This window comes from Scardinius erythrophthalmus (genome assembly GCF_964197995.2).
Source record: "Scardinius erythrophthalmus genome assembly, chromosome: 8".
Classification (NCBI taxonomy): Eukaryota; Metazoa; Chordata; class Actinopteri; order Cypriniformes; family Leuciscidae; genus Scardinius; species Scardinius erythrophthalmus.
In genome coordinates, this window is record NC_138228.1 from 39,682,336 (window position 1) to 39,698,405 (window position 16,070).

Below are 16,070 nucleotides of genomic sequence, written 5' to 3' on the forward strand. Positions count from 1 at the left end.
GTGTTAAAAACAGTAATCTATTGTTATTCATTGGTTAAACGTTAAATGGAAGCACTAGTTGGCTGTATGAATGTCTTCCTAGACTGAAGGCTGTAGGTTTTACATATTGATTAATCAAACCATGTGTTTAAAACTAGCCACTTTGCATTATTTCACTTAGTAACATTATTTTACTCATTTTAACCTACCCATTACATAAAATAATATATTTTTTTATCATACTGATCTAGTAACTTTTCTGTCTTTGTTTCTAAAATAATGTAACTGTGGTTGGCAGTTCAGCTGGGGAGGATCCGTCAATAAATAGCTTGACGCATTTGTATAAACTTTTAACTAACCAGAATTCAGTACATCAACCACCACTGCAGAATTAGGATAGCCTGGACCTTCATGTAAATGTGTGAAAACTGTGTGGAATGGACAGAATAGAAGGACAAATAGAGGAGAGAGGGTACTGGGGCAGTAAAGCAGAGTTTCTTCTGGCTGTGGCAGGGAATGTGATTGGACTGGGTAATGTGTGGAGGTTTCCGTATCTCTGCTACAAGTATGGAGGAGGTATGAAACTAGCAGCGACCTAAATACATAAATCACTCATGCACTTTTAATTCTTTCAGCGATACTTAAATAATGTATTATTGTACTGGTGTGTTCTCAGGGGCGTTCCTGATACCCTACCTGGTGTTTGTTGTTACCTGTGGGGTGCCTTTGTTCCTACTAGAGACCGCAATGGGACAGTACACACGGGAAGGAGGCATTACATGTTGGCATCGCCTCTGTCCACTGGCTGAGGGTGAGAGTTGTAGAAACAAAACATCTCTTTATAAAAGATTTAAACATTTTTTAATGAAATTTTGTTAATCTTTTTGCATCCAAACATTTTCCACTGTATTTATACATTTAATAGACACCTTAGAATAAAGTGTAACCGAAACCATTTATTTCATTAAATCAGCAGATTTCTTTATTAGTTAATATAAGTGAAGAATATGAACATATGATCCAGTAGAAAAAGACTTCAAAAAAAGCCATTTGGTTTAATAAATAGTCAGTAGAAAGAACCAAATCACAGTGCATATAGTGTAAATGCAACAGATGTTACATTTGGGTAAATCTCAGTAAATCATCTTTTAATTCTCTCATTAATTCTCTCTTTTTAAGTCTCTTCTAGTCAGTGATTCTGTTTGCTTTTTTCAGGTATTGGCTATGCAGGACAACTGATACTTCTGTACAGCTGCATGTATTACATCGTCATTCTGGCCTGGGCGCTTTTCTACCTCTTCTTCTCTTTCAGTGCCCAACTGCCTTGGGACAGCTGTGACAACACCTGGAACACAGGTGATAATCTAAAAAAATAAAATAAAAGTAACATCAAAACTATAAACAATAAATGCCATCTGCTGAATTCCTTATTTTTTTTTCTCTGTCTTAGATGGCTGTGTAAATCTTGCTGCAAAGAATTTGACCATCAACCGGACATCTCTAATTAATTCAACACCTGCAGCTACTGAGTTCTGGGAGTAAATAAATACTAATTGTGATATTGAGTTTTGCATGAACATTCTGCTTTAGCAAAAGTTATAGTAATTAAGTACATACATTTTTAACTATTCATTTGTTCAATAAAAACAAAGGAAAATGCTTGTGTTTCTCTCTTTACAGGCGCAGAGTGTTGGCTCTCTCTGGGGGTATTGAGGAGATTGGAAAGATCAACTGGGAGATTCTTCTGTGTCTCATTGCAATGTGGATCATATGTTATTTCTGTATCTGGAAAGGAGTCAAATCTACAGGCAAGGTGTGCAAGAATGTCACTTTATTTATCGATAACTTTCCATAAAGTCAATGTTAGTCCTAGTTATTGTTAAGAAATTAGCATTTTGTCATATTGCTCACACTGGTTTCCTTTTAAGTGTAAATTAGGTGTAGCCTGGAAATCCAGACCCAAATCCGAAAGATTAAGGGTCAGGCTTTGAGTAATGAAAATCACCCTACTTGAGGGGTGGCACCAAGCATGCATTTGAAAATTTCACTGCACGCAATTGGATAACAATACACGGGGTGACGTATCCAGAGCCCCATATGCTTAGCTACCAGCGGAGCTAACTTGTAGATTAGACTCTTGCCGTATCCGGTCGGCAAAACAGCAAAAACATCCTTGTTGCAAAGGAACGATTCGAGCGCCGTCTTCTGTTCCTCTTTTAGATAAAAAGCCAAGTCTAACTCGTTCATTGTAGCGGCCAAAGCCGTTTCAAACAATTGGTGTTCATCCATAGCCATCTTGCAATGTTTACTAATGACTTCGATGCTGCAACGCTGTCGTCATCTGTTTAGCTCACATCAGATACACAGATGTGATTGGTGCAACTTGACTACAAGGGCATAGTTAATGAGCATCATTACTCAATGCCAGAGTGACTCGCTGAGCAAATTCAAATTGTGCTCTCACGAGAACTCTGGATTTCCAGGGTATAGTAGGTGTGCAGGAGGGAACAAATATGTTTCAGCTGTGTGGCAGAAGGGCAACAAACTTCATTGGTTATATCAATTGTTTCCTTTTTGACATCAAATTTACATGTCCCTTTCTTGCATTATGGCTGTACTGTAGGTGGTGTATTTCACAGCCACATTTCCTTATGTGATGCTACTGGTTTTGCTGATTCGTGGGTTGACTCTTCCTGGAGCTCTGCAGGGGGTTGTGTTTTACCTGTACCCTGAACCGGCCCGTCTTGCTGACCCACAGGTAATCAACCATCTTCCCTCTACCTCACTGTGACCTAATAACAGCATTAAAGGGATAGTTCACCCAAAAATGAAAATTAGCCCATGATTTACTCACCCGCAAGTCATCCTAGGTGTATACTGTATGACATTCTTCTTTAGACGAATACAATCTTATATTATATATTAAATAGTTATATTACAAATAGTTATTTATAGTTATATTAAAAAATGTCCTGGCTCTTCCGAGCTTTATAATGGCAGTGAATTGCTGTTTCTATTTTGAAGTCCATAAAAGTGCATCTATCCATCATAAACGTGCTCCACACGGCTCTGTGAGGTTAATAAAGGCCTTCTGAAGCGAAGCGATGCATTTGTGTAAGAAAAATATTCCTATTTAACATGTTACAAAGTAAAATTCTAGCTTCCGGCTAGAACCAAGATCGTCCCTTATTTTCCTTTTCTGAAGTTGGCAACCCTACCAAGAACAGAACAATATAATAGTCTAGAAATCTGAAAGCCCCCCTTCAGAGCGACTTCTAGACGCTCCACGGCAAAAAATAAATAAATAAATAAATAAATAAAAGTCCAGATGGTTGGTGGAGCAGAGGAGGATCTGGGGGAGGAATGGAAGGCCAGACCTATGTGGTAGAATTTGGTCTAGAAACTGAGGCAGAGCAGGGATCCAGCAGAGTGGGGGGCCAGGGTGGAGCCAGGAACTGAGACTTCTTAGTAGGCCTCCTTGGCCTTAACTGAGCAGACAGGTGGCACAGTTCAGTAACAGCCTCCGTGGCCGTAATGGGCCGTCAGGCCGTGAAAGTGTGTGTAGTCCATGCACACAAAATTGTGGCTGTCATCACTGGGAAAGCCGAGGACAAGGGGAAGACATCTGGGACAACCAGGTTTGGGTGCGCTAAGACCCCTGGGCTTGAGGATGCTGAAACTAACGGCCACCAGACTTGGACCACCGAGCTAGATATCGCTAGGACCACTGGGCGAGAGAGCTCTGGGACCACCAGTCTTGAGAGCGCTGAGACTCCTGCTGTGCCAAGCTCCATGGCCATCGGGCCTTGGGGCACAAAATGTTTAGGAGAACCTTGAGTGGTCACAGTGAGATCCTCCTCCACCTCTCCCACAGTGAAGGGGGATCTGCTAAGCAGATGAGCAGGCTCCACAAATTCACAAAATGTCCCTCAAGGACCAACACAGGAAAGTTGTGATCTGATAGGTCTCATTCAGACCAGAACGATAAAATTAAATGAGTGAACTGTCCAGAAAGTGGGTACACTGTTAAAAATTTGCTGTAGTTTTGCAGCTGTTTGCCAGTAACTTACTGTAGATTTAAATTTATGTTATTTACTGGCAACAGTTTGTTCAAAGTTAAATGAACATTAAACATTAACAAGTCTTTGTCTTTAAAGAATAAAATTATAAAATAACAATCTAATGCAAAGCATTCTGGGAACCAGAAATCTTCATCATCCTTTTTCTGTTTTTTTCCTTCAGATTTTGGTTCCCAGAATGCTTTGCATGAGGATGTTATTTTAGTTTTATTCTGTAAAGATAAAGACTTGTTAATGTTTAATGTTCATTTAATTTTGAACAAATTGTTGCCAGTAAATAACATAATTTTAAATCTACAGTAAGTTACTGGCAAGTAGCTGCCAGTAATACTGTAATTTCTACAGATTTTTCTAACAGTGTATGGTAGGCCATGTTCAAAAACTTACGGGTGTGGCCATTGAGGGAGCACTTGCCCTGGCAAATGAGGATGAGACGAACCCCTGCTATATCCATTTTTTGGTCAGTCCTTCTGTAACTCGGTGGAGCAGATGAGATGGTAGGCAGAGACATGGATCTAAATGCAAGGGTTGTTTATTAAACACAAAAGTAAAACAAGAACCAGAAAACAAGGAACGCAGGGAAAAAAGGGACATGAGACCAAGGGAAACACAAGAGCTATATATACACATATATATACACAAGGAGTAGCAAGCTTACTAGACACACCAGGGAACAATCAGGACTAATCAATGGAGACTACAAAAACTACAAAGATGGCACCAGGAGCAGGAAACAGGAACAGAACAACATAAGAGTACAGACATGACACAGGGAACCAACCTCACCATTATCCCACCTCAATAGCAGAAAGGGGTTTTAGGTTACACTTTATTTTACAATATGTGCACTTACAGTATAGGGGAGAGCGGGGCACAACGTACCCTGGGGCTAGTTGTAGCACACTAGTTTTAAAAACTTCCACACATGCTAACATGACGAAACTTAAGAGTATTTACTAGTTGCAATATCAACACTATATAGAGAAAATTTTTTGCTAAAATTCAGAAATCTTTGGAAGATATCACTGAACATTTATTTAGCCATAGCAAAAGTAAATTTCTTACTTATGTTAATTTTTCATCTCTATTTTTTGTTTATTTAAAATTAGACAAATCTGATATCATTTTAGTCTCCAATATGTTATTTAACAGTTGATATAGTTCTTTAATGCTTCGCTAACTAGCAGAAGGCACTAGTCGGGTTTAAATCCCAGTTTCGCAGGTGGGGCATATTGTAACACTGCGTTACAATGTGCCCCTATTAGAACTATGCTATTCTATTCTATACCTTTATGAATTCTACAGAGAAAACATGAGTAAAAGGTGAATAAAGACTGAGAGTCAATGTTCATAAATTACTAATTATTATTATGTTTTGAACTATGTGGTATAGTTGTGTTTTGCGGTGTTTGTTGTCAAACTAAAACAAAACAAAAATTTAACCATTAAAAAAATTATTAGATCAGATAGCATTTAAAGCTGTCATATGGTCATGTTACAATGTGCCCCTCACGTTACAAAATGTTGTCACATTTCACTTCCATTCTTTAGGGGTATATCAATAAAAAAAAAATAAAAAAAAAATATATATATATATATATATATATATATATATATATATATACACTGTATTAATAAAACAAAACCACATAATTGTACTAGACATGTGTAAAATTAATTTGGGAAAAAAATAAATGCTCTAAACCCTAAGTAGATTTACACAAACTGAGAAAGTCAAAAAGTGTTACGTTGTACCCAGCTCTCCTAGCCTGGGAAAACCCAGACAACTTCCGGCAAATTTAGATTTGCTCTGCAAGTAGTCTGGCAAAGAGCTCATTCAAGCCCCTTTCTAATCCGTCGAAATTGCGGCACCAATCAGAAACGTTGGGGCGGGCTTTACACAATGACGATCGCTCTGATTGGTTTTAGGTTTATCCAATTGCGCCCAGAGGCATTTGAGCAACATCCGTTGGTGAAGCCACCAACTTTTAAATGCATTATTATATTCAAATTGCAAACACATGAGGACAGTCTCCATGAAAGACCCACTGGCAGATGAACGTGCTACTACATTTCTCTCCGAAACGGTAGGAAATTAAATAAGATTTAATAGAGGTTATTAACTGTGACAAGATGGTTGACAGGGCAGTTTACGTGACAGGATGCACGTGACAGATCCGTCCGATAAAGATGACAAAGTAGTATGTCCCAAAGCTTGCCTACTTTTTTCCTACACATTCAAAAGTAAATACCTTTTCTTCACAAAAAGAGTACATACTTTTATGGCGTAGTGTAACTTAGGCGAATTGGGATGCGGCATATGGCTTTACACGATGACGATCCCTCTGATTGGTTTTAGGTCTGTCCAGTTGCGCCCAGAGGCATTTGAGCGACGTCCGTTGGTGACGCCCCTTTGGAAATGAGTTATTAATGAAGCTTTGCCAGACCATAACTCAGTTACTACTGAGAATGGTCTGGTTTTAACCAGGCGACCGCTCTCCCTACTTGCCTAAGAAAGTACTGGTAATATATGGAACAGTAACTACATGGGTTAAGGTTAGGTTTAGGGTAGGTGAAGGGTTAGTATCTAGTTATAATCCAGATACTGCAATTGCTATAATAAGTACATAGTATTTGCATGCGAAACAGGACTGTCCAATAAAGTGCTACCATATTTTACAATACAACATGAACACAATAAGTATATAAGTACACTGTATCTAACAATTGTTTTATGGAAGTTAGAGACACCTAATTTAACATTACCAAAAAACACACATAAACGTATGTTTTTTTCTGTTACTATCTAATCTAATTTTTTTATTATTATTTTTTATATTATATTGAAATAGAGGTGCTCTGTGTGTGTAGGTTTGGCTGGAGGCCGGAGCTCAGATCTTATTTTCCTACAGTGTGTCTGTTGGCACTCTCACTGTTTTTGGCAGCTACAATAAATATAACAACAACTGCTACAGGTTAGTATTAAGGCTTTCAATAAAATGACAGTACCCAAGAATGAGCATATGAATGATTTAACAATTGAAGAATTAACTATTTGTTATGTTGTACACTATGAGCAAGATGTTTTTGAAATGTTATGTTGTTATGATGCTCAGTCAGCAAATGGTAGACGATATGTGTTTTTATCTACATTTATCAGGGACTGCTTGTGGCTTTCACTTCTGAACAGCAGCACCAGTTTGGTGGCTGGCTTTGCAGTGTTCTCTGTTTTGGGTTTCATGGCCCAAGAGCAGGGTGTCCCCATAGGAGAGGTGGCAGAATCAGGTAATGCAGTATTTCATGGAAACACAGGAGGCATGATAAGACAATTGAAATGTTGCAAACCAATACTGTATTTGAGTAATTACTAAGAACATGGAATGCTTAAAATAATATCTCTCTTTCTATGGCAGGTCCAGGACTAGCGTTCATAGCTTATCCACAGGCAGTAGCCATGATGCCTCTCCCTCAGTTGTGGGCTGTTTGTTTCTTCATCATGATTATTTTGCTGGGGATAGATACACAGGTGAGCTTAAACTAACACATACACATAAGTCGTAATACCTTGAACTAAAAACTGCAAATGACTACAAATGTTTGTTTGAAGTATTGAAAGAATACCAATGTAAATTGATTCATCAAAGAAATATACATTTTAAATATAAATGCAGCGAGCACTAATCTGCATTAGTGTAATTAATTAGTGTATTTGTAATTAAGAATATAATTACATTTATGATTTATATTTATAGTACCCCTTCAAAGGAGCTCACGCTGCGTCAAGATTAACGCTATGGGAGCGCTCTGCGTGATTGCATCGTGAAGCACTTGTGAAATCAGTCCAATGGCGTATAGGCAGGTGACGTCATGGCAGGAAGCTATAAAGTGCACCCAGACCAAACATTGTCAGCTTCTGTGCCCTCAACAAGTGCTCTGTGTAAAATTGTCTCTGTCTATTTATTGTTGTTTGTCCTCAAGCATATTATATATTTAGACAGGAGTATAATGGCGAGCAAACAGTATTTTTGATCGTGTGTTTTTCCCTGCCCTTGCTACATTACGAGTGGGGATACATGCGATTTATGTGCTGTTTATTTGGGAGTGGAGCATGCATGTCAGCTCTAGTAAAAGGGAGCTCACAGTGTTCATTCATAAATTCCCGACATGTAAAATATGCACTATCGAGAGTTTTATCTCCACCCCTGATGGCTTTTTCTAGAGGGGAGAAAGTCAAAAAAGAGTATTTGGCTCGGATCTCACGTTTGCCGAAGCCGCGCGTAGACTACGGGTCTGCAATAAAGATCCTGTGACTCTGTCTTGTATTACTGGCAGCTACTTGCCAGTAACTTACTGTAGATTTAAATTGATGTTATTTACTGGCAACAATTTGTTCAAAATTAAATGAACATTAAACATTAACAAGTCTTTATCTTTACAGAATAAAACTAAAATAACATCCTCATGCAAAGCATTCTGGGAACCAAAATCTGAAGGAAAAAAACAGAAAAAGGTTGATGAAGATTTCTGGTTCCCAGAATGCTTTGCATTAGATTGTTATTTTATAATTTTATTCTTTAAAGACAAAGACTTGTTAATGTTTAATGTTCATTTAACTTTGAGCAAACTGTTGCCAGTAAATAACATAAATTTAAATCTACAGTAAGTTACTGGCAAACAGCTGCAAAACTACAGCAAATTTTTTACAGTGTAGGTAGTTTTGCAGCTGTTTGCCAGTAACTTACTGTAGATTTAAATTTATGTTATTTACTGGCAACAGTTTGTTCAAAGTTAAATGAACATTAAACATTAACAAGTCTTTGTCTTTAAAGAATAAAATTATAAAATAACAATCTAATGCAAAGCATTCTGGGAACCAGAAATCTTCATCATCCTTTTTCTGTTTTTTTCCTTCAGATTTTGGTTCCCAGAATGCTTTGCATGAGGATGTTATTTTAGTTTTATTCTGTAAAGATAAAGACTTGTTAATGTTTAATGTTCATTTAATTTTGAACAAATTGTTGCCAGTAAATAACATAATTTTAAATCTACAGTAAGTTACTGGCAAGTAGCTGCCAGTAATACTGTAATTTCTACAGATTTTTCTAACAGTGATGACTAAGCAGACTGGAATTTCCCTTTGTGTGCAAACTAATTAGGTGTGTTTGCAGACTATTATTTATGGTTCTTTTTGTGTTTGAGATTATAACATGAATGTTCAGCCAGTCATTCAGACCACGTATTCGTGTCTGCTTGTTTCTGGGCTGCATTTCATTTTGAGGAATTAAATGAAATACTTGTCTGGCTTTTGAAGTTAGATGTCTGTATGAAAATACTGTATTCAGCCTTGACCGAGTCTAGACTAGTCTAGTCTAGACCGAGCTTTTCGTCTGGTTGGTTTTTGGCTGCATTTAATTTTGAGGAATTAAATGTTAAATACTCATCTGATTTTGATGTCTGTATTAATTCAACTTTCATCCAGAGCGTTTTTACTTGTCTGGTTGTTATTTGGCAGCATTTAATTTGAGAAATTAAAAAATATATACTCATCTGATCTTTGAGGAGTTAGATGTCTGTATTAATATACTATTCAGCTTTTCATCCGGACTGTGTTTACTTGTCTGGTTGATCTTTGGCTGCATTTATTCCCGGGGGGAAATGGATATCTATCATTTACAGCAGGGGTGGGCAAACTACGGCCCGTTAGGCTGTTTAATCCGGCCCGTCGAGTATTTAAAAAATTGTCTTAAGATCGCATTCATTTTGCCTTTTTCTTGCAATACTTTGCGTTATATATATTTATATATTGCGTTGCATATATTTGACAATCAGAATATCAGATATTTCATGCCATAGCTAACAAATGTAAGAAAGGAACAATGACAAAAGCAGATCATAATTCATTCAGCGCTGTTGTGGCTGCGGTGTGTAACGTAACAAGCAATGACGCGTCACCATGGAAACCAAACAGACAGCGACTTCAGCGCATAGACTTGTTGCACGTTAATGTTTTTTCCTTTTTTGGAAACTCAGAGAAAAAAATGTTTGGTAACCGCTTACACACCTGTTTAGTTTTTCCTTTGATTTGTCTGCTATTTAGGGGGGGGGGGTCCTGTCCACAGTGGTAGGGCCCAAGCAGGCTCTGGTTATGGAACAAGTGTTAAAGGCTTTGCTGGGGAAGGGGACCAAAGAACATGTTCCTTCCCCCAACAGAGAGTCCGAGATTACAGCCGGTATTTTATCATTCCTAAGAAGGATGCAGGGTTGCGTCCAATTCTAGATCTGTGTGCTGAGGCGAATCGTGACTCAATCAGATCCGAGGACTGGTTTGTCACGGTAGATCTTTAGGACGCGCATACTGCCATTTTCCATCCTTCCTCAACTCAGGAAGTTCCTCAGGTTGTTTTCGGGGGCAAAGCGTACCAGTATCGGGTTATTCCTTTCGGCCTAGTCTTGTCAGTTCAGCATTGAGATGTCGTCCTCCCTACATGAAAGTATGGAGGGTTAGGCTGAACACAAAGAAAAGTGTGCTTTCCCCATTACAGAGGACCACTTTCGACGACAATGTAGGTACGTCTATCTCCTGCTCATATCGGTTTGATCCTCTCAGCCGTGAGCAAGATAAAGCTAGGCCAGTCACTCAGTGTCAAACAGTTTCGAGACTGTCAGGTCTGATGGCAGCTGCGTCCAACAGGATACCTTTTGGCCTGCTGTACATGAGACCTTTGCAGTGGTGGCACAAGACCAAGGGGTTTCCCTGAGGGGCAACCCTTTCTGCATGATCAAGGATATGCACAGGTGCTTCGTACTTTGGTTATGTGGAAGAAGCCTTGGTTCTTGTCCCAGGGTCCTGAGCTGGGAGCTCCTTGTTGTCGCGTAACGCTTATGACGAATGCTTCACTCACGGGCTGGGGAGCGATCATGGATGGTCGCTCAGTGTCTGTGGATGGGTCATCATCTCTCCTGGCACTTACTGTAATTGCCTGGTGATGATGGCTCAGGCTCTACATCCCTGGGCACCAGATTCATGGAGCAGACATCCTGTTTGAGGCTGGAGCTGAGGCCCGGGGAATGGAGACTCCACCCTGAGGTGGTGGAGCTCATATAGAGGTGCAGACATGGCTGGTGCTGCGTCTGTACTCAGTTTCCCTGATCCTTCTACTCCCAGGAGTTCTGGAGAGCAGAGTATGGAAGTGTGGGGGACCCACTCATAGACTCTCAACTGAGGATATTGAGGCCACGCTCACTCTAAAACTCCCTGCACAAGGAAACTGTGCTGTCATCACTTGGATCCAGTTAACCGCCCGGTTGGTACAGTGCTAGAATTTCTGCAGGATTGATTCTCCACAGGGTTATTCCCCTCCACTCTAAAGGTTTATGTGGTGGACTAGCTGTTTACCACGCATCTTTGGGTTGTGTCTTTGGGGAGAAACCGTTGGTGTTTCCTCCGTGGTGCGTCAGATCAGGAGGAGTATGGCGGCTTGGTCAGCCTTATAATGGGGTATCCCTACAAGAAGTGTGTGATGTGGCAGGCTGGTTCTTTCTGCACACATCCGTCAGGTTCACAATCTAGATTTGGCCTTTACCCCTGGGTCTCAGGTGATTCTGTCTTTGTTGTGCTCGCCTGATTTCACACAAGACAGGCACTGGTCCCTATGGCAGCATTGGTATGGACGTTCTCATAGTGTCAATGTCGACGCAGTGTGCAGTTCCTTGAAAGGGAACTCCTCGGTTACGACTATAACGCTGCGTCGCCCTGCCATACTTCCAGCGTGCCTGTGATCGACTTGCTTCAGCCTATCAGAAGCTGACAATGTTTGGCCTGGGTGCGATTAATAGCTTCCTTCCATGACGTCATCCACCTATACGCCATTGAACTGATTTCACAAATGCTTCACAACACAATCACACAGAGCGTTCTTATAGCGTCAATCTCGACGCAGCGTCTCATTCCCTCTTCAGGGAACCGAGGTTACAGTCATAACCGAGAAGTTTTGTTCTAAAAAATATATAAATATATTATATATTTTTTATTATTATTATTAAAAAATTCACTATTTTCTTAATTTATTATTTAGGCAAATTTGGCCAAGTCAACCATATAGTTAAAAGGAATAGGTCACTTAAAAATAAAAATTCTGTCATTATTTACTCACCCCCAAGTTGTTTGAAACCTGTATGAATTACTTTCTTCCACTGAACACAAAGGAAGATATTTTGAAGAATGTCGGTAACCAGACAGTTGATGTACCTCATTGACTTCCATAGTATTTTTTTCCTACTATGGAAGTCAATGGGGCACATCAACTTTTTGGTTATCGACATTCTTACAAATATCTTCTTTCAAAAAAAAATTCATCATTCATCATTTTTAAGTGAACTATTCCTTTAAGCACTTCATATAACCCAGTGTATTTTCAGCCTAGATACACCATATCTGTGGCATGCTGTCAGTTACCCCAGACAATAATTTTGACTTGTCCCTCTGCATGCAAAAATACGTTTACAATAAAGATACAAATGCATCCACAATGCCCCTGACCATGAAAGTGAACTCTGACTTTTTTTTATTGCATTACTTGGGGTGTAAAATTTTGATTAAGTAAATTAATGTAGGTAAGTGCAAATATGTGCACACTATAGATTAAAAATATTGACATGTAAAAACACAAGATAAATGTTTGAGTTCATGAACTGCAAACATTTTATTTAGAGTCATTTTCAGACTTGTGAAGTGTAAAGACAGCATCTGCAAATACATTGGGCTATTTTGGTGTTGGAAAAACAGCTTCCAGTGTGTTACAGGGATAGTGCACCCAACAATGAAAATACTGTCATCATTTCCTCACCCTCATCGTACCAAACCTATATGACTTTCCCTTTGAAGTTTGCTTCAATGGAAGCTGTCATGACATCAGTGATAGATCTGTTCCCTGTGGTGCTGCGCAAAGCAGGACGACGAGAAATTTTACTCCTAGTCTTCTGTCTCACTTGCTTCTTTGGTCAGCTCATCATGGTTACAGAGGTAAGGAGAGTGTGTTTGTGTGTGAGAGAGAATAAAATGAGTTACCTTTGTGTTACCTATAATGGCCTAATGTTGATGGGATAGATAACCAAAAAATGAAAATTCAGTCATCATATACTCACCCTCAAGCTGTTCTTAACCTGTATTAATTTCTTTCTTCTGCTGAACAGCTTTTTTACATTCTATGGAAGTCACTGGGGGCTTTCGCACCGAGTAGTTATAGGAACAAAAATTGTTTTTTAAAATGTCAGTTATAGGAACTTCCCCTAGAGCCATTTTCCTGGTTACATTCACACTGCCAATAGGAACTCTGAAGTGGCATAAGCCGGCTGACTGTGATGTCATTTAAGAGCACCATTCTAGCTGAGCAGTTTTGCTTGGTCCCTTCAAATTTGTGTTGAATTTCCACCATAGAGTAAAGGTTATAGACTTCACTGTTGGTTCATCTATCACTGTTTTCCATGTTCGTGGAGTAAACTGTGTGTTTACACTGCTTTTTATAATTGCTGGTTGCCTGTGCTTTGTATGGCATGAGTTCGTCTAATCAACTTACTCTTGTGTCACTGGTAATTCCTATTGTGCTGGGTTAGACCCTACTCTGAAGTGAATAACTAAAATGGTTTCCAGTTCCTGTGGTGTGAACATGCCAAAAAGTGGGTACTTCCTATTAGCTTAGATCCTCCCCTGAGTGAGCTGTACACAGTCTGCTATGTTTAATTCTGCACTAGAGCAGCTAGTGGTAACACAAGAATGTATCAGCTAAATATATGTTGTTGGCTGTAGGAATAAAGATTCATTAATTTATTCATTTGATCAAGAGATCATTTACTCCTGGTATCTGAGCAACTGCAGATGGCATGGGTTACATTTATTTTTGAATGGCATGTGCCCAAAAAATAGGTAATACTTATATGTTTGTGCTAACCTTTTGTTTAACATTTATTATAATAAACTGCATTAGGCAAGTGTCATGGTATGACATAAATAAAATCTGACTACAGTAATTAAGCGAAACGATACCATGTCTACATGTCGCATATATTCTCTGGCTTTGTAGGCATCCTATCACAGTTCCCACATGAGCATCTGAACAATTAATGTGTATGACGCAACATAATCCCTGACTCTGGTTCATGCAAGTAGGGCTGAACTCTATTATTTACAGAAGCAGCCATATTGGTGGTTTTATTGTTGTTGTTGTTGTTGTTGTTGTTGTTGTTGTTGCCAGAGTGTCTGAGGCACAAGCTGTAAAGGCACAGCCCTATCCTACAAAGAGGGTGGGGAGAAGCAGCTTTTTGATCATTTGATCCAATCATTTCCCAATGGACAGCTTCACTGACACTGACACATTCTGTGGACACCTGAGACTTATATTACATCTTGTAAAAAGGGACATAATAGGTCACCTTTAAGGATGTAGTGTTTGGTCCTCATCATTATATGAGTGATTTAAAAGAGAACAAGCATTTTATTGTAAATATTTTACTGTTACTTCACAAATGTTTGAAAAGTTTTAGTTTGAAAGAAACATTTCTAAACTTCTAAAAATTACTAGAGCTGTAAAATTGAGGGCCTGTGCAATTTTATTTAATTAATCTGTTTTATTTTTTTTACAACCACAATACCTTAATCTGGCCCTAACTGTAATGTTTTATTGTGGCCTGCAGGGGGGGATGTATGTATTCCAGTTGTTTGACTACTATGCCTGTAATGGAGCCTGTGTTCTGTTCCTGTCTGTGTTTGAGTCTCTGGCCATGGGTTGGATCTTTGGTGAGTCACACACAGGTTACAGACCATAATAGAACATAATAAAGTCAACAGAATACAATGACAATGCTAGAAAGCCAGTAAAGCTAAATCCTCTACACTCCACAGGGGCTGAGAGAATGTTTGACATTATTGAAGACATGACAAAATCACGCCCCAACTACATATTCATGTTGTGCTGGAAATACCTGACTCCTCTCGTGTCCCTGGTGAGTGTCTGAATTTCATACATAAGTTTGGGTTTGTCTTGTCTTAATGGATATGAATTGTATTGTGAATTCCTGAAGCATTCTCAACCATAAACACCTCAGTTGAATTCAGTTCTTACTATCCTTTCCCTTTTCCATCCTTTTTTACCATTTCTTTTTTTCCTCTGTCCATTCTCAGGTGTCTTTCATCTGTTCTATGGTGGAGTACCAGCCCCTGACTTTTAACCGCTGGTATGTGTACCCGGACTGGGCGTACGTACTAGGTTGGTTACTGGCCCTGTCCTCCATTCTGCTGGTGCCTGGATGGGCGCTAGGCCGAATGTGTGCTGGGAAAGGAAGTCTGAAACAGGTGAGGATGAAAAGATATTCATCCCTGACATTTGAAAAGATAAACAAGCCTCTGGGATCTCAGATGAGATCAAAACAGGGATGCAAATGTAAAACTAACTATTTAACCAATGTTAATCTACTGAAATTAACCAAGAGAATTTAATCTGCTTTCAAATTTCAGTACTACCTAACTGTTGTTATTTGTGTCTTGGCAGCGTTGGTGTCACCTGTGTAGTTCTGATACAGAGCTTCCTCTCACCTCTAAACAACTAGCTGTAATGAAGGAAACTGCTTTCACTGCAGAGATGGAAGACTTAGTCAGGACGGACACAGAGGAACATGAAAATGGACTTTGAAAGAAAAGTTATTGTATTTTGTAGTCAGTCTTTTCATTGCTATTCTAGTGAATAAAAACCTGAAGAAACAAGGACCAAAATGTATTTTTTCATCTCAAGAAACAGGTAACAGCTGTGCTCAACACACAGGTTAGAGTCAGAGGATGTGTCTAAACCAGACATGTTGTTTCAGACAAACTTTGTTTTTCTGCTCACACTAACAAACTGGGGGGTACTGTTAACTTGCATAAGGGATTTGCAGCCCAGTGTGAACCGGTGGAGATGAGGAAGATTCACAGCCAGGAAAAGGTGGACTGCCCACAAGTGGAACTTGCCAGTGAATCAGTCC

The 16,070-nt window shown here is 39.2% G+C and overlaps 1 protein-coding gene across 1 annotated transcript; it reads left to right on the forward strand.

Annotated features, from left to right (window-relative positions):
* Nucleotides 1-416: 416 nt before the first annotated feature.
* LOC308694385 (sodium- and chloride-dependent GABA transporter 2-like) lies at nucleotides 417-15,742 on the forward strand (the record flags this gene model as incomplete). Its single annotated transcript, XM_081371890.1, has 14 exons — nucleotides 417-555; nucleotides 656-790; nucleotides 1,195-1,335; nucleotides 1,430-1,517; nucleotides 1,660-1,792; nucleotides 2,603-2,737; nucleotides 6,930-7,033; nucleotides 7,219-7,343; nucleotides 7,472-7,584; nucleotides 12,943-13,080; nucleotides 14,748-14,850; nucleotides 14,956-15,056; nucleotides 15,235-15,405; nucleotides 15,602-15,742. The coding sequence occupies 14 exons, from the start codon at nucleotides 417-419 to the stop codon at nucleotides 15,740-15,742; spliced, it is 1,767 nt and encodes a 588-aa protein (XP_081228016.1).
* Nucleotides 15,743-16,070: the final 328 nt, after the last annotated feature.